Raw genomic sequence first — 24,907 nt, 5'->3', positions numbered from 1 at the left:
TGATTTTATAAAATACATTTCTCCAAAAAAAGTGTGACTTATGTTTTTTTTTTTCTCTTCTTCATTATGCAGTTTTTGGCTGGTGCAACTTATATTCTGGAGTGAGTTATAGTCTGAAAAATACAGGACAGGTTTCACTCAAACACAGTCAAACACAGTCACATTACAATCTGACTTAAAATCTTGCCTCTTTTCTAGTTTTGTAATTTAAGCTTATAATTGTACTTTGTTGTTGGAGGGGCAATAGATAGAGATACAAGTCATTTTTATGGATTTCAGAATTCCATTTGACTGATAGATTATTTGCAGTTTCAATGGTTGCACATGGTAAACATATACTGAATTAACATAATGTCGCTATAAGTAACAAAATGTCCCATCTTATACATCTACTAACCCTGTACTTTAGACCGTGTTGTACTACAAATTACAAATTATACTTTTCCAGATATGTTTCAGACACAACACTTTCACTACTACTTGAGTAATATAGTTCCCAGTGTAACAATGCTTTTGAGTTTTGTTCCTCTTCCCACTGTGTCTATAAATGAGAAAGAGTTTTGTCGACAATATAAAATTATTTGAACGTTTGTGTTTTGCTCTCCTTCAGATATGATTTTGTTTTTCAAATTATTGTGGTCTATCCTTTGATAATACTAGAGTTTATGGGTCCGTGTACCATTTGTTCTTCTGAATTTCAATTAAGAATGAAAAACAATCAGTCAACAGTCACAAAAAACAACAATCACGGTGCTTATTTCAGTTTTCTTCTCTCTGGTTTATTTGCCCCAGAAGTTCTGCTGCTACCTGAAAAATTGTTGCAATTTTGTGGACAAACATGTCATTTTCTTTTATAGCGACGTGTTTACTTTCATGTTTTAGAAAGTCATTGTTACACTCCATGACGAGAAATAAGAAACAGTGATAAATTCTCCTTTGTTCAGTTGATGCCACAGAACTATAATAAAAATGTTTTTTATTATACATCCATGATTGACACTGAATTCCCATGCAATACGCTGTGCAGCAGAACTTCATATAAACCAGAGAGAATGAAATAGCTCAATTAAAATAAGCTCTGAGACGTTTTTTGATTAGTGTTATTTGAAACTTTAAGTTAAAAATTGGAAATAGAGGTTGAAATCAGTTTTTTTGTTTGACACTAAAGCGGAATAATGAAATAACAAACTGTTTTCCCATTTTATTGTTTTTCATTCTTAATTAAATTCAAAAGAACAAATGGTACCTGGACCTTTGCTCATTAAATGTAATGTTTTATTGTCCAGTTAACTTCCAATTATACATCAGATATTACAGAGTGTTACTATGACAGTTACTCTTGAGCAGTAGTTTTCCCAAATACTTCACACTTCCTTTTAACTTTGTATTTGTACCTGAGTAATATTATTACTTTGTACTCCTCCTTGAGGGGGAGGGGACAAACAGGATTACTCAAACACACACTAATCAGGCAAAATACCGCTCTTTGTAAGCCGATGATTATTAGACGGGCACATAGGGTTGAAACATTTGGGGAAAATATCTAGTGTTAATTTTTTTGAATATTTAAAGGCCCTATAATTACACAAAATGGATTCTTGTGAACTTTAAGTCATGTTATCATGTTGTTCCCTCCTCAAAAACAGACCTGGAGTTGTGTTTTGTTTCATTCACACATGTTTGAAAAACCCTTTATTATTAGTCTGTTTACATCTCCAAAGCTCAAATTGCTCTGGTCCACCTTGTGATGTCATGAAGCAGTAGTTTTTAAGTTAAAGGGCCCATCTCATGCAAAATAATTCTTCACATGTCTGGATGGGTTTCCTCCGGGTTCTCCGGTTTCCCCCATCAACCCAAAACATGCTACAGGTCTCCAGGAACAGTTGATAGCCAGGGTCAGTTAAATACAATCAATCAATGAACCTGCCCAGGGACTACAAGTGGAAATTAGCACTGGGGCTACAATGCATCTCTCCTGTTAAGGTTAATGCAAAAATTGTGCGCTGTCCCTGTCTCTAATAAATAAATTAAATAAATGTAGGCTCTGAGTGAGCCGCCCTTCCTCCGCCCATCTCAGGGAGGGAGGGGGAGACAGGCGTGCACCCTGATAGTGGTAGGAATAAACTTTTACTCATCGTGTAGATACAGCGCGTTCAGCTGCATGTGTTGAACCCAGAATCGGACGAGGACTTTGAAGTGCACGAAGCTCAAGCACCATGTCGACATCAGCTGAACATTACTGATTGGTAAAGTATTAATAAACACTAGTAGATAAACTTATTATATCGTGTACACTGCAGTGTAGAACAATGAGCTTATGCTGCCGCTTTTGTTTAGGTGTTCATGTGGGAAGTGTCAGCGGAAGTGGGGTGGAGCTGGGGTGGAGACGGTGGAGCGGGGGAGGGTGCGAAGCACTTGCTGCTACGTCAAACACGTCATAGGTGTAGCTGACCACGTCATCGTTGTAGCAGCTTTAGTTCATTGTCACGTGGGAGGGTGGCAGGGCAGAAATACGCTGCAATTTGTTAAAAAAACACAGAATCAATCTAAAAACCACTTTGGTGACATATCCAAGGCCCACACATCACTCTTAGAAGGTAGAAAGCTCTGAAAATTTGATTTTGCATGAGATGGGCCCTTTAAATGATTTTACTGCAGGTGTATGGAGTTTAAAAAGACACTATATTACCACATGGCACCGACTACACTTCTTGCGTATTTGCTCTGGCTTCCTGTTAATTTCAGAATTGATTTCAAGATTTTATTGTTTGTTTTTAAAGCTTTGAATGTTTTGTCCCCACAGTATGTCTCGGACCTCGTACAAATTTACATCTCACTGTGCGTTCTGAGGTCCAGCTCCAGCTCGTGGGCCCTAAGACGAGACTTAAAACCAGGGGGGACAGGACCTTCTCTGTGATCGGCCCCAAACTCTGGAACACTCTGCCCCCCCATGTCCCAACAGCCCCCACAGTGGAGAGTTTTAAGTCTCGTCTTAAGACCCACTTTTATTCTCTGGCTTTTAACACCATGTGACTTATTTTTTATTTTATTTTATTGGTTTTAATTATTTATTAATTGATATTCTATGTTTTTTGCTCTTATTTTATTTTACTGGTTTTATTGTGTTAAGACTAGTATGATTAAATCTGAGTGTTTATTTTTTCATGATATTATTGTTGTTATTATTATTATGTCTTTGTGCAGAACTTTGGAAACTGTTTGTTTATGAAATGTGCTATGGAAATAAAGTGGATTGGATTGGACACCACAAGGAGGAGCAAAGCCTAAATATACAGGGTTTGTGTGTTAAACGTGTGAATGAAACAAAACACAACTCCAGGTCTGTTTGTGATGAGTGTGTGTGTCTCAGCGTGTCTCTTCAGATCAGTTTTGGGGTCACTACTTTCCTCTGGTGCCCTGTTAACAGTTCACCTGACTCCCCTCTTTCAGGTGAACCAGTACTGCAAAGGTTCATGGGAAATCTCCTCCCTTGTGATGTCATGATTGGATTTAGATTAGCTGCATCAGATTAGAGGTGTGTGCTAAAGGGAAGCACTTGTGCGCATTAGGCCAGACGCAGGGCTAAATATAGGGGCCGTGTGCTGCCACTGACCCCAGGCAGAGGGGCCTCTCCTGGGCACGCAGCGGGAGAGCCTCAGCCTGTCTGGAGGTGCTCTGGATCAAATGAAACAAGGTCAATGTCTCAGCAGATTTAAGCACCTGATGTTTGCATTTAGGACAGGGAAGTTTCAGTTTTCAAACATACACCTCCTTTATTTATGTTGGAGACTGATCCTACTCTTCACTATACTCACGGTCAGCCTAACCTTAATGGAAACCAGGGCTGGGCAATTATTTTTCCATGGGGCCACTTGAGAAACAGAAAATATAGTGGAGGGCCAAACTGCTTAACTCAATTCTGCATAATATTAATTGTATTTCTTTATAAAAAGCAGTAAAAAGTGAAAAAGTAAGGTTGCTGAACAGAAAATGTCATTAAAAACACCTCTGTTAATAAAAGCAATGCAGCTTTAGTCCATGCATGAGGTAAAATGATAAAATATATTTATTTTGTAATTCCAAATGAGCTTAAAGAGGCTGGTCAGAGTCAAACAAAGGGTCGTATGTGGCCTGGGAGCTGGACAATGCCCAGGTCTGATGTAAAGCAACCGTTACCTATTTGCACCCATATCTGAACTTTAAATCTCGTTGTCATTTAATAAAGGATTTGAGGATCTTGTGGAGACCTGATTTTTGTGCCCATAAGGGAGGCAGGTCCCCATGATGTGAGTGTGTGTGTGTACAGATTTGAGACCCCACAATGAGCCCACCGATTGACCTCTGAGAGAAGATCAAAATATGAACTCTTAAACTAATCACAAGCATTAATGGATTCATACAGCATTTTGTTTTTGGACACTCAAAGGCCCTTTACAGAATTATTAATTTACTCCACACTCAGTGGTGGTAAAACACTACTCTAGCCACAGCTGGAGCAGACTGTGACTGTGAGGCTGGCAATCTGCGCCATTGGCCCCATATTCATACTAGGCAATATGAGTGAAGTGTCTTGCCTAAGGACACAACAGTTTTTGCCAGTGTTGCCCCATCGTGGCACCTGGCATTCCCAGCGGTCTCTCGTCCAAAATCCTATCTGGTCCTGCTGTATTTTACTGCTTTGACAAGCAGGTATGACCTTATGGTGAGTGCACTTGCTGCTCCACAGATAAGACGTGTAAATCTATCTGGTGGTGTCCTTGCTTGCATACAAGGAGATAAATATATTCCAGGCACATAGCATCTCCATGGAGAGAAGTGGAAAGTTACGTAGTGCATCTTTAATGCTCCTGAACATGTTTCAGATGTGCACTCTGAACTAAATGTAGTTCTTGAAAACCTTTTGTGTTTATGTATCTGATAAAGATGTTTGATTAAACTGCTCGACCCTACTACTCCCTACTCCATGTAGAGCCTTGAGGGCAAAACACGGTGACATAATAAATGGTCTGCTGAGGGAGTCTGGGTAAAGAGAAAGTGGGCCAAAGGTCACACCTGTTCGACCTGGATTTAAACAAAAGGAGGTCCATATTACATCTGAACAGACTCAAAATGAAGTGCAGCTCGGAGGCAGGACACGTACTCAGACTACTATTATTTTGTGTTGAAAATGACATTATATTGTACACTGATTTTTCTGATCAGTTTGATCAAAATTGAGTATGAAGCTTGCTCTTTGATGTTGAAGCTGAGTTTGAAATGTTATTAACATGATCAAATGATGTGGTCCTCTTGATTATGAACTAGTTGGTCAATACCACTACCACAGGGGGCTTGAAGAATTTTCTTTGGCAGCCTATATGAATGCACATGAGAGTGTTGAGGGCCAAACCTAATGATAGAAGGGCCCATAAAAGAGTTCTGCAAAAAATACATCATTAAAATAACTTTAAATATTAGGAAATCAACGTGATTCCATCTCCTCATCTTTTTCAATACAAAATGTAATTTATAAAATCTCATATATTCAACATATTATATTGATACTTTGATATGAGTACTCTTATCCCTGCTATATGATCCTAGGTCCAGAAGTGGAGCTGGTCCCTGGGCACTGCTCTGTGTGGCCCACTGCTTCTTACAGTTTTCCCCAGTCACTGAAGGAAACCGTATGTAAAGAAGGGGGCTCAAAAAACACAGATGTTCAAATAATTTCACGTTGACAACACAGTTGGAATAGTAACTAAAACATTTAGTCATGTAAAAGTATTGTTACTGAAAAATATATTGCTGAAATTGGAGTAAAAGTATGGTTTATATAAACTAAACTAATACAGAGAAAAACACATTTTTCTAAAAGTAAATGTAAGGGAGTTTTACCCTCCACTGGTCAATATAATTGCCAAAAGTATTCAAAATTTGATAATAATTGATACTAAAAATAAACTAAATACTTGATACTAAAAAAGTTCCACTGACAGGACAGAGCAGAACTTTTCCTGAACAGACAGAAGATCGTAGCTGTATCAGACCAAGTATAAGAGCACATAGACTAGACTAGTATACACCCAAGTACCACTGCGAGATTACCTATATAAAAAGTGCTTTTTATTATCATGATGGTATCAGAATCAGTATTGAGTATCAAGACTATTCCTTAATACTGAAATCAAGTTTGAATTTCTAGTACACATTCAACATCACACTGACTCACCCACTACCACAGGCAGCACCTTCATGGCCTTCCTCTCCCTGTTGTTGATTTTGGCTCTCTTCCTCCTCCTCGGATCCGTGTCGAACTTGATTTCTGCCAGACTCACGGCCCTCATGCGCCCGTCAGGGAAATCCGAAGGGGTCTGCGCTTTGTCCCCTGGCTCCTCTGGCCCTGGTTCGGCCAGGTCCCTCTCGATGATCGGGGGCAGGAGTGGCGGTAGTGATGCTAGCGGGGGCAGAGAAGCTGCCGCCTCCTGGAGCTTCCTACACGCTTGAATACTGTTCCGTAGCTTGGCTTTCCTCGCCTCCTCCCATCGGCGAAGACCTCGGAACATGGCGAAGTAAAGAAGAAGCATGATGGGGCAGGGAATGAAGAAGGAGCAAACGGAGGAGTAGAGAACGTAGTCGTCGTTTTCCAGTTTGCACTCGCCTGGGTCGCGATGGGGCACGTCGTTGAGTCCGAAGATGATGGGGGAGGCTACGGCCAGGGCCAGGATCCAGGTGGCGGACAGGAGCACGCACTGGCGAAGGTCCACGTGTTTGCGGTTGTAGTTCAGAGGGATGGAGACAGCAATGAATCTGGAAGGAAATTAAGAGTATTTTAAGGTCCTACATTATATACGAAATTGACTGTTGTGAGCTTTTTTTATTTTTTATTTTTATTTTACCAACATGCAAAGACAAATTACGTTACACTTACACATGCATAAACACATTATATATATGTATACGTGTACACACGCACGCACACGCACACACACACGCACACACACAGTACATATTAGATATACTGTATTTTTTGGACTATAAGACACTTTTTTCATGATTTGGGTGTTTCCTGCAACTTTTACTCCAGTGCAACTTATGTATTAAAATTTTCACACTGAAGCGGCGAGAGGCTCTAGTCTTGTGTGTCAGTATCTGCTGCTCCTGTTCCTCCTGTACCACTGTCACTTCACTCTACTGCGCATGTCTCCTGCATAAAGGGCCGCTGTCCTGCTGCCAGTAGCGAAATATTCAGCCGAAAATGTTAATCGAGCAGCAGAAAGAAAGTTTGGAGTGAGTGAGAAACTTGTGATGAACTGGTGGAAAGCGGGGATGGAGAACACAGCCTCACAGTAACCAGGAGGATGCACCATGCAACTTTCCTGGAAGTCACTGGATGGATGGACAAAGCCTGGACTTCAGTGACACCGAAACCATCCTGTCAGGATTCAGAAAGGTCAGAATAATTCTAACTGGAACTGATGCTGAGTCTGAAGACAGTAACACAGAAGAGGAAGCGGTGCTCTGTTTACCTCCGGAGGTCTCCGAGTTGCTCAAGAAGTGACACCGAGGCTGAAGAATTGAATGGATTTAGTGATTTGGAGTGAGATGGAGAGTTTGGTAAACTTGTTCTGTTCTGTTGTTTATACTATAGTTATCCGAAGAACTGTTCATATGTGACATTAACAGTCTGTTGTTCTCTGTTCTGTTGTTATTACTAGAACTTGACTTTTAACATGAAATATCGGTTCCTGGTCTCTGGTTTTATAAAATAAATTTCCCCCAAAAAGTGAGACTTATAGTCCAGTGCGACTTATATATGTTTTTTGTCTTCATTATGCATTTTTTGGCTGGTGCAACTTATACTCCAGAGCGACTTATAGTCCTGAAAATATGGTACAAACATACACATACATACATACTCATAAACATCTCAAAATGTATTAACATACCTACATTTTATATCCATATACATACTTGCACACACGCAGACATAGATACATTTGAATACACAGAAGTTATGGAAACAAACCTATTAAAAAAAAAACTTATTTCTATCAAAGCGTTTCTGAATTTCTCACCCCAACTATGAAAATGCAGCATTTTTGCCCATTGTTTTTGATGAGACATTTTATCCTTTTCAGACTGAACACACACTCCTCCAAAACATAACAATGCTCGACAAACTGACAAAAAACAACAATATTTATAGATTCAGCATTTTTCGCCTTAAAAATAAATTTCTTCCCCAAAAGAATAATCAAGTTTACAATATCTCCATACTTTGTTTCTCCCACAAAACCCAATGTCGGAGCTTTAAGTCATGGTACATCTGGTTGTAGGGTCATCACCTGCTTGTTTCTCTGGACATGTAACTGCTCTGCCTGGAATGTTCCGCAGTATGATATTAAAAAGCTCTCTACTTTACATTTATTCAATTCCAGGTGGTTTTATCGCTCAAAAATACCTAGAAAAACAGACATTCTGACTGTAAGTGGGGTCGCCTCTCCACAGATCTGACCTGTAACTTGTCTGGTTTGGTTTCCAAAGGTTTAATACCATACTGTGGAACATTCCAGGCAAGGTATTCACATCTCCATGGAGAAAAGCATTTGACAGACCCTCCACCAGAAAAGTTACACAATGCACCTTGAAAATGTTGTTACCTCCTCAAAAACATTAAACGGAGTTGTTTTTTGCTTCATTCACACATGTTTGAAAAACCCTTTCATTATTAGACACTCTGTTCCACTTTGTGATGTCACGTGGTAAGACAGGATGCGCTCCACTATGTTTTAAAACTCAGTGCACCTTCCCTAAAATCATTTGGATCATTTCAGCCCTGGATTAGCCAATCTCTACTGAACTAAAGGTCATCACAAGGTGGAACAGAGCATCTTGAGCTTTGGAGATGTAGACGGACTTAAAGCAGACATGTGTGAATGAAACTTAACACTACTCCAGGTGTGGTTTTGAGGAGGTGACAGAATTATAACAAGGTTTAAAGCTCACAGGAGTCAATTTTGCGTCGTATAGAACCTTTACGCTTTGGTTTAATCCTGCTGCAGTCTTATCTGAGGTTGGTGTTTCCGACCTGTTTGGTCCGAGGCGTTGAAGAGTCAAAGAGATAATGGTTACCAGAGCAGCGAGTCCCACCTACATCCCTTTCGACTCCAGATGAGTCTGGAATGGGACCATAGAGCGTGACAAACCTGCATCCTAACAAGAGACCAGTGATGTGATGTTCGTGAATGAGTCGACTCTTCTGAACAGTTCCTTAATGTTGAACCGCTGGAACTGGGTCTGATTTTTATAAAGAACAGAATCTTATTGTTTCTAATTTGAATGCGTTTATACACTGATTAACCCTGAAACAACACAAGAATCAGCACAGAGAGTTTTGTGCATAAAAAACATTTGGGATCATAATAACAGTTTTAAAGTAATTGTTACTGAAGTGCAATGTTTTATTTAGATGACGATACACTCTCACTCTCAATTTGAACCATTTTAAACAGATTTATGCCTTGGTCATTTCTCTCTGTGATCAATTTGTAGATCAAATGAGTTCTCACATTGTTTTCTGTCATAAATAAATAGTAGTAATTAGGGATGGGCATGATTAGTTGATTAATCGATAATTGATCATTAAGAATTTCATTGATTACATAAATTTTAATGGACAAACCGAATGCAGGTTGCTGTGCGTAGTGTGACCAAACAGGGGTCTGTACATGTGTCTCTCTGCACTCAGAAGGAGCGAGGCACAAACAGTCAGTCCGCCTGCAACGTACCGAAGTGCATATGCGTATTTAACGATGACTTGTACAAGAAATTCCACACTTTCCGTTCCAGTCGGGACAAGTGGGAGGTCCGTGTGCACAGTGTATAAAGCAGCACATATGTTTCAGTGTCCAGTGGGAAAAAGCTTTGCCAGGTGAGAGTCGTGCAATGTGGATGACGAGTCCCCACCTCCTAAAAACCTGTCCCGGTTTTGACAAACGCAAATATGGTCACACTAACCTGTATTCCACTGAGTCATGTCTTTTAATCCAACAGAAATTGAACCGCATCAGCGACACAAGAGCTGTAGTTTTATCTTCTCTTAATTTATGCAAATTAGCGATGCGGTTTTAAGTTTTGTTTCTGTGAGACTTGCGCAAAACTGAATTAAACACATTATAATGTCAAACGGGCTGATGTGGCTCTAGAGTCGTTACGGTTTATTTGTCGTAAAGTTGAATTTATTTATGCAGATTAGTAGTGCAGATAGTAATAATAATGATGATCATTTTAATATAAAAACGTTAATGATTAATCGATAATCGATCGTTAATTTTCTCGACGATCGATTAAGAAAATTTCATCGAATACCCGTCCCTAGTAGTAATATTCTTTTGAACGGCTTTTTGACATGAATGGATCCAAAAGATTCAGATCCCATAAAAGAGCCGAAAGTCCCAACACTGCATGAGACCGACCACAGCCGCCAAAAGAAACCGATCCAGAGACTTCAGCGTTAGAAAACTGTAGTGCAAATGGGAGCTGACGTCGCCGTAAACGTCATTACATCATTAGTACAAAAATTGCCAATCAGTGAAGAGCTGTGAAACCGTGACGTCAAACTCAAGCGCCTGTCTGGGTTCCTTTTTTGGTACAGCACAAAAGTAAACAAAACGGTTGAGATGGATGTAGACAAAGACATACTGTATTTTCTGCACTATAGGTCGCTCTGGATTATAAGGTCATTGAATGGTCTACTTTCAAACTTTTTTCATAAATAAACCGCACCGGACGTATTAATCGGAACACAACAGTTGGATGGGTCAGTGGGACTTTCTTTGGCGCGTTCACGGTGACTCTCGGCTCAATTGTGGCGTGTAGGGAGGGTGCTGTCTGGGACCGCTGGATTGTCGGCGTGTTCGCAGTGACTCAGTTGTTCAGTCGTGTCTAGAAGTGGCACATTGCACTCGCTTTTTCGGTTCGTTCCTCCGTTCCGTTCCTCGTCCGTGTGGAGTGATGAGTGTGTCTGTGGGTGTTTTTCGCTGTGCGGTCGCTGTCTGCTCAGTGCATGGATTCGTGTATAGGGCGCTCTGGATTGTAGGGCGTGCGGTCGTTTTTTGATGGGGTTGGAGACTTATGAATGCGTCCTATAGTGCGGAAAATATGGTACATTCTGTGTTGGCAATGATTCCCGAGATCGAGAATTTAACGCTGGTGAATTTTATCAAGGGGAAAGACATTATTGCCCTTCTTCCTAAGGGATTTTTTGGTGCATTACATACGTCACGAGCGATTGGTTAAATAAAAAAAGTACCCGCCAACTGCTAAGGAATCCTTTGGCTGCGAGGTCAGACAGTTTCCAGATGTGTATCACAGATTAAGAAAATAAAATTGAAGAATGAAGCAAGTACAGAGCAGGGAAAACAGGAGTTGGCTGGCAAAATGGAGTGATTAAAGATTGCTCAAACATGCACAAATCACTCCAAATACAACTTCGAGAGAGTAAATGAGAAGAAGAAACAATTATACCATGGTTAGAAGCTCTGAAAAGCTGATTACTGATTTAAGACTAGGGTTTTTTTCCCATATTGGTCGATCTCTTGTGTTGAATGTGATGTGAAAGCTGTATTAATGTATGTAGTCCTTGCTCCAGTACATTCAGACACAAATGTATAGTGGGATATTTGCCATACTGTTTTCCCTTCAGACCTCTCGAAGCCATTAACAGCTCCCTGCTTCGCCGCTCCCATAGGAAACACACAGGACGACTAATTGACCATCAGCTCACGTCCTGTTTAACGATGGTGGCTTTATTATGTCATACACTGTACTTTATGTGCCGCTCTCAAACGCTACGCTTTATAATGATCATAATTCATAATGATAGAAACTGACCCCATCTGGATTCATAGTGTTTAGTCCTGGTTTAATCCTGGTTTAGGTTTGGTTTAGTCCTGGTTTAGTCCTGGTTTAATCCTGGTATAGTCTTGGTTTAGTCCTGGTTTAGTCCTGGTTTAAACCTGGTATAGTCTTGGTTTAGTCCTGGTTTAGGTCTGGTTTAGGTCTGGTTTAGTCCTGGTTTAGTCCTGGTTTAGGTTTGGTTTAGTCCTGGTTTAGTCCTGGTTTAGTCCTGGTTTAGGCCTGGTTTAGTCCTGGTTTAGTCCTGGTTTAGTCCTGGTTTAGGTCTGGTTTAGTCCTGGTTTAGTCCTGGTTTAGGTCTGGTTTAGTCCTGGTATAGTCTTGGTTTAGTCCTGGTTTAGGTCTGGTTTAGTCCTGGTTTAGTCCTGGTTTAGGTCTGGTTTAGTCCTGGTTTAGTCCTGGTTATAGTCTTGGTTTAGTCCTGGTTTAGGTCTGGTTTAGTCCTTGTTTAGGTCTAGTTTAGTCCTGGTATAGTCTTGGTTTAGTCCTGGTTTAGGCCTGGTTTAGTCCTGGTTTAGGTCTGGTTTAGTCTTGGTTTAGTCCTGGTTTAAGGTTTGGTTTATTCCTGGTTTAGTCCTGGTTTAGTCTTGGTTTTGGCCTGGTTTAGGTCTGGTTTAGTCCTGATATAGTCTTGGTGTAGTCCTGGTTTAGGTCTGGTTTATTCCTGGTATAGTCCTGGTTTAGTCTTGGTTTTGGCCTGGTTTAGTCCTGATATAGTCTTGGTGTAGTCCTGGTTTAGGTCTGGTTTAGTCTTGGTGTAGTCCTGGTTTAGGTCTGGTTTAGTCTTGGTTTAGTCCTGGTTTAGGTCTGGTTTAGTCTGGTTTAGTCCTGGTTTAGTCCTGGTATAGTCTTGGTTTAGTCCTGGTTTAGGTCTGGTTTAGTCCTTGTTTAGGTCTAGTTTAGTCCTGGTATAGTCTTGGTTTAGTCCTGGTTTAGGCCTGGTTTAGTCCTGGTTTAGGTCTGGTTTAGTCTTGGTTTAGTCCTGGTTTAAGGTTTGGTTTATTCCTGGTTTAGTCCTGGTTTAGTCTTGGTCCTGGTTTAGTCTGTTTAGTCCTTTAGTCTTGGTGTAGTCCTGGTTTAGGTCTGGTTTATTCCTGGTATAGTCCTGGTTTAGTCTTGGTTTTGGCCTGGTTTAGTCCTGATATAGTCTTGGTGTAGTCCTGGTTTAGGTCTGGTTTAGTCTTGGTGTAGTCCTGGTTTAGGTCTGGTTTAGTCCTGGTTTAGTCCTGGTTTAGGTCTGGTTTAGTCCTGGTTTAGTCCTGGTTTAGGTCTGGTTTAGTCCTGGTTTAGTCCTGGTTTAGTTTAGTCTTGGTTTAGTCCTTTAGGTCTGGTTTAGTCCTTGTTTAGGTCTAGTTTAGTCCTGGTATAGTCTTGGTTTAGTCCTGGTTTAGGCCTGGTTTAGGCCTGGTTTAGGCCTGGTTTAGTCCTGGTTTAGGTCTGGTTTAGTCTTGGTTTAGTCCTGGTTTAGGTCTGGTTTATTCCTGGTATAGTCCTGGTTTAAGGTTTGGTTTATTCCTGGTTTAGTCCTGGTTTAGTCTTGGTTTTGGCCTGGTTTAGGTCTGGTTTAGTCCTGATATAGTCTTGGTGTAGTCCTGGTTTAATCCTGGTTTAGGTCTGGTTTAGTCCCGGTTTAGTCCTAATTAAGGTTGTCTGTTTGTATTGCACAATTTTATGATGTATGTTATAATGTCGTTTCCTCATCACAAACACCTGACCTGGAGTTGTGTTTTGTTTCATTCACATGTCACATGCAGATTCAGGCTGTGTTCTTCCTTCAAATTGAAAACACACTATTCCACCTTGTGATGTCATGTACTGATACAGGAAGCACTCAACTGTGTTTTTAAACTCCACACACCTTCACTAGATTCATTTGGATAATTTCAGTCCTAGAATTTCCAATCTCTACTGACCAAACGGTAGTATTGTAATGCTCGAGAGCGGCTTCAAGACTGGCTTTGAGACCATGTTTTGACGTTGTCTTGTCTTGGTCTCAAGGTCTGACACTCGATGATGGCTCGATAAAATTGAAATAGATTTATAAAAGCCAAGAGTGTAGGTTTGGTCTCAGCCCCCACACCTTTCACCCCCCATGAAGCCAATTGACAGGTTACTTGTACACACACACAGTCACACTATGCCGAATACTTAAACACTTTACTTTACTTTTTCCAAGTTTTTTTTTTCTTTTTTAAAAACTTTTTCAGTTTGCAAAATGCACAGTTTGTGTTCATTGTCCTTCTAAGATGATTCTTTAGTGGATAACAGTGATGTAGAAGTTTATATCAGATTTCCCTTTGCTTGTTGGTGATGAGATATTTGTGAGGTCATGTTTGTGCATTTTTCCATGGAATATTGTCAGTAGAGTCGGGGTCTCACAGCGCACGAGTAGGGCTCCGTTTGGGAGGTGCACTTGTGGTGATAGTCACTCTTTTTCTGAACTGACTCATTATAAGGCAAGTTTAATTGAAGAAGGAGTAAGTTCCATTTGAAACGTTTTTCATCGTTTGGTGTAGCTTCTTCACTCACGCTGCTCAAGCTGCCATCGTCAGGTGCAGGGCCGCAGTTTAGGCTCCTGGCTCCACTAATGACATCACTCTGTTACAGCCAATGAAACAGCGACAGTAACCCTGTCGTCATATCACTAAATACACCTCAGAACGTCTAATAAACAAAATGTGAAGTAAAACTTGTTCAATTAATACTATTGAGTTTGGAAAAATATCAGAATAAATGTATATTATTGTTTATTGAAATAAAATGTCAAATATTGGTAGGGACTATTTTGTCTTCCCCAAATATTGGTCCGTCACTGTTGCAAACCTATGCCCTTGTTTAGGTTTGGTTTAGTCCTGGTATAGACCTGGTTTAAACCTGGTTTAGTCCTGGTTTAATCCTGGTTTAGTCCTGGACTGGATAAAAATTTATATATATATATATGTGCCAAAATAACTGTAAAATATAAATAAATGTCAAAAATGACAAAGATGGTCTTGATTTGATCTCGACGGGCCGTGGTCTTGGTCTTGTCTCGATCTTGACCCTCAGAGGTCTTGGTCTTGTCCTGGTCTCGGGACCCTGTGTTCTTGGACTGGTCTTGGTCTTGATTAGTGCGGTCTTGACTACAAGACTACCAAAAGAATAGCAGTTAACTGGAAAACTACCACTACATGACATCACAAGGTGGAAGAGAGCATTTTGAGCTTTGGGGATGTAGACAGACTAATAATGCAGGGTTACTCAAACTTGTGTGAATGAAATTAAACACAACTCCAGGTCTGTTTTTGAAGAGGTAACAACATTATAAGAGTCAATTTTGTGTAATATGTGTAAGTTCTAGTTTAGACCTGGTTTAGATGTGGTTTAGACTCGCTTGAACCTTATTTTTTAAACAAATATTTCACTCTGATTTAGCCTTGACCCACATGTGCTCCTCAAATGACCCTGTAACCTCCTGTATGACGGCGAGGGCTTATCGATGATGCCACCGTCACCCCCTCTGCCCTTTCCTCTCTCAAACAAGGACTTGTCTGGGACTATAAATGATGCTCACAAACCCTCCATATTTGTAATCATTTATCTCGATGACCCCAGAGCTAAAGGTCACTCCACGCCGGTGTAGTGACAGAAAAAGCCCCCCGATCACCTGCTTTACCCCGGGTTTGCCCACAGAGGTGACAGCGGAGAGCGATGGTGGTCCCCTGTACTGCTCTGTTCAATCTCACCTGTCTGTGCGTATGGCATAAATCTACAGTGAGGACACGTTCATGGATAAGGACAAGATCAGAGCGATTTAAAGTCTGGGAGCATCGCGGGTTCAGCTCAGACTAAGGACAAGTTCAAGTTTTTATGCGACTCATGCTCTGGTATTTTAGTCTGGGTTTAGTTCTTATTTTGTGAGATATTTTTTGGTTTAGTCCTGGTTTAGTCCTGGTTTAGTCCTGGTTTAGTCCCGGTTTAGTCCCGGTTTAGTCCCGGTTTAGTCCCGGTTTAGTGCAGGTTTTGTCCCAGTTTAGTCCTGGTATAGTTCTAGTTTAGTTCTGGTTTAGTCCTAGTTTAGTCCTGGTTTAGTCTTGGCTTAGTTCTGGTTTAGTCCTAGTGTAGTCCTAGATATATTATAGATTATAGATCATATGTAATCCTCAGACCTGTCGATGCTGATGGCGCAAAGGTTGAAGATGGAGGCCGTACACAGCATCACGTCCATGGTCATGAGACAGTCGCACAGAGTCGTGTTCAGAGTCCACACGCCGTCCTCAAACTGCAAAACAAACACATAAACACATAAACACACAAACACACAAACACACCACAAATACAAGTAAGTGTCATTCTCATTAGTTAATCAACACCTTATGATTTTATATGGAACTTTGTAAAATGTCAGTGCTTCTCAAACTCTCCACACCAAGTACTGCCTACAAACATTTGGCTTTCTGAGAACCATAATATTCGGGGGTCCCCATCTCTGAATTGTTGAGTGACATAGACTCAAATATGAAAAAAGAAAAAGACAGTCTAAACTGAATAGGCCCTATTCAACTGATTCAACTTATAAAATGAACTGCATTTAGCCTAGTGTGAGAAATGCTACAGTCAGACTAGATCCAAGTCAGAGTCCTGACCCAGCGGGAGCAGCTCTGGTTCTGTCCGGGCTCAGAGGAGCTGGAGCAGGGAGTGATGTTAGGAGCCTTGGCCTGAGAAGCGCTTTCCCCGGGAAGAACAAAGTGTGCGGAGGATGGACCTCTCAGAACAACATATAACCAACCAAACGTCTTTAGGGGGTTGTGATGGGTTAAACGGGTGGGTCGGAGCATTTCATTTACATTTTGTTCTTTGTCAAATAAAATATTGGACACAAGCAGCTGAACAAGTCAACTGGCTTTTTGTTCAAAACATAGAACTGATTCGCTGCTGTTTTACAAGTTTTTCTTTTCAGTTTTTGAAGACATGCATATGACTCAGAGTGAGAAAGCTGTAGAGGCTGCACTAGCACTGACTCCTGATTGGCTGCAGGCGCTGGGGTTTGGGGCATGACCGTTCAGATCAGAGAGATATTTTAGGTTTGAAAACATTGAAAATGGCATCCCAAATGTGAGACTCATGTGAGGCTCATTGTGCTTTCTGACTGGATAATCATGTTGAGAACCACAACACCACATTATGATCCACTTGGCCATCATGTCCAATGTTTCTGTAATCAAGAATAAATCCTCATTACAATTGTTATGTAAGCTAAATAAAGACAAATGATTATGTACAGTTACAATGAGTATAAAAGCGGATGTCATTACGGTGGACAGAAATGTGCTAAATGTCCATACGTGACCTCTGACCTCTCATGTTTGGGGTCTTATTGTCTGAGAGGGGCCGCGATGTGAACTTAGACCCCTGGACAGATTCCTACACAGTGCTGCTTCATTATGGGACAAATATTCACTCATTTAAAGTGTGGTCAGTGGAGCGGACTTTAATGACTGGTTTGGGTGAAGAGTTCACAGACAGAAGCAAATACAGGGCTGAGTTTGGGCTGGAGACAGACAAAAGCCCCCTAGTAAATACAACAGTCAGAGGACAACACAAAAACATGTGCTGAGAGTTTCAGTCAGTGTGTACATGGGGTAAACGTGGGCACATAATATCAGTGAAATACTGATCTTATTTATGAAGATATGCAAAACTTGAACATGGAGTATATTGTTAAAAATAAGTGATACAAAAAGAAGTGATAAAGAAGTGGGAAAATGGAAAATGTTTAAATAAGTGTTTGAGGATATTTGTGCCCTTGTGTCGGTCATGGACAAAATAAATGGATACTTTAAACTCAACTAAGAGATTTAACGACATGTTTTAGTGCATTTATGTTTGAGTAGGTGCTGATAGAGCAGCAGAACCTTGGCAGCAAAATGAATTATTGTGATTTTTGTGAATTCACAAACTCTGACCATCAGCTCCAGCTGGAGTGTGAGTATGTGGTAGGGTGGTGTGGAAACTGACCAATCACACAGCAGCAGTGTGGTGAACAAGCCCAAACAAACATGGTGACGCCGGCAGACATAATAAATATTTTGTTTGTGAAAAAAAAAAAAAACATGCAGAGGGAAGTGCTTTGTGCATTTGAGGACAGGGAAGATGTCTGTGCTTTGCTCTTAACTGGATGTAACTAAAGTTAGATTTTTTGTCGAGTTGCTGTTGTGACGCTTCGACCAATCAGTGTGAAGTATTGTTTGAACACTGGTTCCAATCTCTTTCAATGAGAGTCGTTCCAGACTGACGCATAGAGCTCTGCTCCACACATCCGTCTGACCTGAGTGTTATTAAGAGTCACATTCACAAGGTCATGTTGTTGTGTCAGTGTTATTATATCAGTATTATTATTTTCATATTAGGCACAGTAAAGCAGTGGCTTTACACTAAAATTAATCAAATCAGTTCAATCTTGCTTCAGTTCTAAACAGGCATTTTTACAATAAGCTCGCCTCTGCACAGATCTAACTCATGACTTTACAATGAGCTCGCCTCTGCACAGATCTAACTCATGACTTGACCAGATGATAAATGCTGTATATTTATAGTTTATACATTACAGTACAGTTCTGTGTGCTCTGTGTGTTGCTCTGCTGCTATCTCAGAATAGTTTGATTCAAATATCTATACATGATCAATTATCATAATCAGGAAGTTGAACAGATCCTGATTGGGAACATCAAAGCCTGCCCCATCCCCCGCTGAGGGGTGGAGCAGGTGCTATGGCGAGGGGGCGTGGCCTATTTAGAAGGTCATTGGCAGTTCAAACACACTAACGAGCTGACAGCAACTTTAAACTCACAACCTCAGGCCTCGAGAAAAGAGACTGAACACAGACACACGTCTATTCTCATCCCATATTTGGGAAAAAGACAGTGGCAATGGTTTGGACATGTACGGTGGAGGGACACAGGAGGGACAGAGGACAGTGAGTATATGGTGCAGAGGAGGACAGTGGTATAGAAGACAGACAGTGGGCATAAGGGTAGAATCTGGCAGGAAGCTAAACAGGAATGAAAAACAAAGGAGATTTAAAGACAAAGTGACATAAAATCTCAGCCTGTTTCTGTTTTCCCTCTGTACAATGTCCACACCACCTCAGTGTCATTTTATTTAGAGCATTCAGCAATTTACTACTAAGTTATCTACAAAGTTCAAAATGAGAGAGAGAACTCATCATTTTAGAGGGTATGGAAATTTTAGAGGTCTGTATGTGGTGTAAAAGTGTGGAACAGTCTGGATCCACGTCTCAAGCAATGAAACCAAAATATACATACATTCAAGCTATTACATAAACATATGATCTGATCACAGTATTTTCTTGAGACCTGGCCCATTCATGTGGGTCCTTTATAGTGGACATTGAGTCAATCAGTCGATCTTTTAAGTGATTTCAGACAGACTCTTAATGTGGGGATGAGGTTCCTCTGCCTAAACAGGGCTGGAGGATTATTGGGTTAAAGCATGCTCAAGATAAAACATGAACTCAATGGGAGATAGTTTGTGGCTGCACTATAGTAATAATAATAATAATAATAATAATAATAATAATAATAATAATAATAAAAGAAATTAAAAGGAAATCTAAACACTTTTTGAGGTGACTGTAGAAGCTTATCAGAGAGGTTGGTTATCAAAAAATGTGTTTTGTCAGGTTAACTGTCCCAGTGTCCATTACAGAGGACATGTTACAAAATAATAAATACAAATAAAAGATCTAAATGCGAAGGTGTTCATTTACTGCCAAATAGAAAATCACAAAAAAATTAAATAAAAATTGCAATACCCTTTCTTTCTTTGGGTCCCAGGAGGATTTCGAGAGTGAGTCTTATTAGAACATACTGTGTTCTGTAGTTCTGCTTTGCCTTGTCCTTTCCATAACATTGTTGTTTGTGCCGTTCATTACATGACTTGTATCTGCTGTGTGTTCCCATTGCCGTTACTATCCTTATGTATTATTGAAATACAGTTCTGTTACCAAACTATAACAGTGGCTATTAGTCCGCACTTGTAAATAGTTCTTATAGTTTAATGTAAATTTTACTTTTTAAAAATGTAATTTACTATATAACAGTTTATTCCTTCCATATCTAAACTACTGTGCGGAAATATGGGAGAATACTTATAAATCAAATATTAATACAATGTTTCTACTCCAAAAGAAGGTTATTAGGATTATTAATCATGCAAATTATATGCACCAACAAATCCTCTTTTTGTTACACTAAAGGTACTTAAATTTTTTATCTTGTTGACCTGAGTACAGCTGTAGTGATGCACAAGGCCTAGAATCATCTGCTTCCTCCTTGTGTACAGGAGTTATCTGTGCAGAGAGAGTCGTTAAAAAAATGGGGATAAAAATTAAGAAAAAAAGTGATTGCATTTCTGGTCGAGGGGCTGGTATATGGAATAAATTGAGTATAAAGCGTTATGTTTTGAAACATATAGAGCTCTGGAATGAATGAATTATACATTAAATTGTGTTTGTTTTAATTGATATTTTGTCTCTTATATTTACAGTAAGTCGTAAGTGAAATTGTAAACACAAACTTGCTGTTCATAAGCTGCTTTTCTTTCTTGGAATTCTGTCATTGTTTCACAGGGTTTGGTGTTATAAGTACTTTTTAAATCAGCCTAAACCATTTCTGTCATGATCCATGGTGTTGTGTCGATGTTTTGTTTTGTTTTGTTTTGTGTTGTTGTGCTGCAAAATGACTGAATAAACTACTACAACTACAACTACAACTAAAATGCCTGAAAAATGCAAAAGAAAGCTCATTGTGTTAGATTAGAAGACTGGGGGGTGGGATTAAATCAATTTTCTTTTTCCCAGTCCTTTTTGGGCATATTTTTGTTGCTGTTATTTCTATTATGATTTCACTCTTGGTTTATGTTCCACTGTAAAACACCGTGTACACGAGTGACGTCATTACAGTACAGTAGCCTATGGGTGTCAGTGAGATGTCCCGCAGTGTTTAATTACCTAAAGAGAAAGTACTATTGATAACAGACGTGTTTTAAGACTGTGTCCCCCCGTGTCCTCCGGAGCGTGGCTTTAGAAGCTGTAATAGCATCAGTGACCTGCAGATCACAAACTGAAAGTGGTGCTACAGGTGGTCCATCCCCTCGTGCCCTTTGGCCGGGTGTAAGCGCCTTATTCACCGCGGCACGCGCACTCACCTCTGAATACACAAAGAGCGGCAGCACGAGCACCGCGAGCATCAGGTCCGCCACCGCCAGGCTCACGATGAAGTAGTTGGTGGTGGTCTTGAGCGCGCGCTCCGTGAACACGCTCAGACACACGAGCACGTTCCCGCAGATGATCACGACGATGAGCAGAACCCCGAACACGAGCGCGGGCACGTTATGGCCGCTCGCCGCGCGCTCCAAGTCCGCGTCCGCGCCCTCTCCCACGGTCCCGTTAACCACCATCTCCACCGCGGCTCCTCCGCCTCGTCACCGCTCATCAGGTCCGCTCCCCGTCCGTCCCCGCAGGCGCCATGGCGTCGGTGAAGTCCCGGGACACAGCTTCGTGCGCTTTGGCTGTGCGTAAAAGACGAACCAAACCAGGCGCACGCTCCAAACTCATGCAGTCATTGTAAAACAGAAACAATCTTCACAAAAACAACACAAAACTCCTTAAAACGTGTAGAAACAATGTCTTGGAGGGGAAAGTCTTCGTTCAAGTTTTGACCAGCCGCGTTAAAGGCCACTGCAGCCAAATTAACCGATTAAAGCCGCTTATGAGCTGCGCGCTACGGTGTCCTTCAGAGCTCCAGCGCGAGCGCCGTGTGTCCATCTGTCCGCGTGTCTGTGCGCGGTCCACAGCGCGAGCTGTGGGAGAGAGAGGCACAGGGGTCTCAGGTGAAAGACACTGTGCAACTTTCCAGGTGATAAAGTGTCCATAAAGACCATAACTGCAAACCGCAAAAACGCGAAGGATCTAATATTAAACGTGATTTAACTGGTTAATAAAAAGCTTCGGGTTGTGACATTTTTGAGACTTGCGTGTCCACTACTGTTGACTACAATAACAGACAAACACGAGGCAGAGCATGCGCCAGAGAAGTTCCACAGTGAACTTTTAAAGGCACATATTACACAATTTTCTTCATATCCATTTATCAATTCAGTTTGGGGAAAATATGGCTTTCGATTGGATTGTGACTAATTTTTACAAATTAGAATAAAGTTTATATTTTTATCATTTCCTGTACTAGTAACATTTGAGGGAAGAATGAAATATGAACTGATAACTTAATACAAAAATCCTACGGCTGCACAATAAAAAAAAAAAAAAAAAAAAAAAAAAAAAATCAAATTGTGTTTTTTTTTTTTTTTCTTTTCTGACAAGGATTGCAGTTAAATTTGGAATATATGTTTAAAAGCAGAATTCTGTTAGATCTCTGTTCTAATGTTGTTTCCTCATCACAAACAGACCTGGAGTTGTGTTTTGTTTCATTCACACGTTTAACACATAAACCCTGTAAATTTAGGTTGAGTTCTTCTCTCAAACAGAAAACACTCCTTGTAATGTCATGCGGCAATACAGGAAGTGCTCCACTGCGTTTTAAAACTCCATACACCTTCACTAGAATCATTTGGATCATATCAGCCCTGGAATTGCCAATCTCTTATGACCTAAAGGTAAAAGGAACTGTTCACTTCATGATTTCACAAGACAGAACAGAGCATTTTGAGATTTGGAGACATAGACAGAGTAATAATGCAGTATAACTCAAACTTGTGTGAATGGAACAAAACACAACTCCAGGTCTGTTTAAGGTAACAACATTCTAGCATGGTTTAAAGCTCAGAAGAGTCCATTTCTCAGAATATAGGACATTTAAAGTCTTTATACCAGGGGTCTCCAACCTTTTTTCTCCAGTGAACTATGTTTAAAAATGCCTGTAGAGCTACTCATTTCAGCATTCACAAAGAAACTGAGTAAATATAAGAGCCACAGCAAGTATTGGATGGGAACAGTTAGACGCTTATAAAACATAAACCATTATCACATTTATTGGTGCACCAAATTGGGCATAAAAATTATACACTTGCAATGGTAATCAGGGTTTCCCAGGGTCATGGAAATCCTGGAAAATCTAATAATTTTGTAAATTCAATGAAAATTATGTGAAATTTTTGCCTCTAGACAGGGGTGTCCAAATGTTTTTCATTAAGGGTCACATATCTAAACACAGACGAAGCAGAGGGCTGATCGAGGGCCGTAGACCGGTGCTCAATACAGTGAATAACTGAAATATGTGCATGTTTAACCACGTTAGAAAGAGCCATCAGTCTATATTCATGCTAAGATCCTTAAAATCACACACTAAATATTAAATATGACCTTTATCATGATACATTTTCCAAAAAACTTGCAGTAAAAAGTACATTTTTAATTGATGCAAGGTAATTTGGGCCAATTCACCTGGCAGTCTGAGGATCAAAGAAAAATTTGTCAGAGGGCCGCATTTAGCCCACGGGCCATAGTTTGGACATGCCTGCTCCAGACTTTCATGCAACTCCAGCATTCTGTTAATCCTAATAGTCTCATGAGAACTTATCTCCAAACACCTACACTTTTTGTTTAAAAGAGACGGCAATAAATGCGCTGACAGTATTTAGAATGTTCAAAACTATAATCCCAAAGCATAAGGTGAGTGGAAAGGATTAACATTTCATATTTAGCCCTAAAAGTCTGATCCATTCTACACATGTAGGTGCTGTAAAGTCATGGAAAATTCACTTTAGATCATGAAAAAGTCATGGAAAAGTTTAGAGATTTTGTCAGAGAAAGAGAGTGGGAACCCTGGGTAATTTTATCCAAACTTATTATCCACAAGAGCTACTTGGAAGAGGGTGGAGAGCTGCTGGTAGCTCCCGAACTCCAGACCCCTGCTGTATGCCTTCACCTCATCATTTCAACGCTCACTTTTCTGCACATTCTGGTGGTACAATGCTGATACTAGGGCTCCAAAATGATTTCAAAAGTCAGAAATGAAAATATGAAAATGGTGTGTGAGTGAGTCATGGTGGTGGGAGGGGCTGATGGCGCAGATTGTCAGCCTCACTTGTGTCAGTCTGAATGAAGAACGATCTTTAAAGCGTCTTCGAGTGTCCAGAAAAGCACTATATAAAACTGATGCATTATTATTATTATTTAGAATTCTATCTCAGGATCTTTGACAGTTTGAACACATTTGAAAAGAATCTGGGCTCACGAGTCGCTCACAAACATACACACTTCAAGCAGGCTCACCTCACGCTCACTTCTGTATTGATGAAGGTTTGTGACCACATCCCTGACCTCCAGAACTCTGCTCCTCGTCGCCTCCTCTCAACTCTCACTGCCAAAAAAAACAACAAATTCAAACAATGAGAATTCAAGATATTCATAGCGTTTAGTAGTAGTTTGATAAGTGTTTTTACAGCCCTTTTTAATCATGGAACACTTAAGCAAAAGTGTTGTACAATGCCAGCGCCACTGCTTATAATTTTAAAAAGTTACTACAAGAACAAAACACCAAATTATAACATAAATAACTTGGCATCACGTCCATGTTTTTCTAATTCAGAATAAAGAACTAAATGGTAATGCTGATTTGGAGACACGGGTCAAGTTTTTGGAATAAAAATACATAAATAAAAGCATACAGTCTTCAAATCTGGCACTTTTTAGCAGTAGTTTAGTTTTGTGTTTTGGTGCAGAAATTGGATCAGGGCCCTTCAAAACCCTTTAATATTTAGTTAACTCCGTGTGTGTTTTTCAAGGCCATTACCTCATTAAATGTGATCGTTGTAGGAATCACAGCGGTGTTATTGTAGTGTAAAGTGTGTCCTCCTCAGCTGCTCCTGGATCAGTGAAGGACAAACATGAAACTTGAGCCTAAACTCCACCTGTGTCAAGGACCAGACACAGATTTACATGTACACAACAGCTCCAAACACAACACACACCTATAGGGCAAGAAGGCAT

General features: G+C 40.4%; 1 protein-coding gene across 1 annotated transcript in view; it reads right to left on the bottom strand.

Moving 5' to 3' along the window:
* The window catches only part of LOC110163789 (D(4) dopamine receptor), a 30,763-nt gene extending 6,000 nt beyond the window's left edge, over window positions 1–24,763 (bottom strand). Inside the window, exons 1-4 of the mRNA XM_055156014.1 lie at window positions 24,711–24,763; window positions 24,191–24,278; window positions 16,047–16,159; window positions 6,212–6,789 (exon numbers count right to left, since the gene is read on the bottom strand). Coding sequence (XP_055011989.1) covers window positions 6,212–6,789; window positions 16,047–16,111 — 643 coding nt within the window. The 5' untranslated portion in view covers window positions 16,112–16,159; window positions 24,191–24,278; window positions 24,711–24,763. The remainder of the gene's footprint in view (window positions 1–6,211; window positions 6,790–16,046; window positions 16,160–24,190; window positions 24,279–24,710) is intronic.
* Window positions 24,764–24,907: the final 144 nt, after the last annotated feature.

The sequence above is a fragment of the Boleophthalmus pectinirostris genome, unplaced genomic scaffold (genome assembly GCF_026225935.1).
Source record: "Boleophthalmus pectinirostris isolate CB_2022bp ecotype Guang Dong unplaced genomic scaffold, ASM2622593v1 HiC_scaffold_2, whole genome shotgun sequence".
Taxonomy (NCBI): domain Eukaryota; kingdom Metazoa; phylum Chordata; class Actinopteri; order Gobiiformes; family Gobiidae; genus Boleophthalmus; species Boleophthalmus pectinirostris.
Note: the sequence above shows the minus strand (reverse complement) of the source record. Positions and strands in the feature narration are given on the sequence as shown.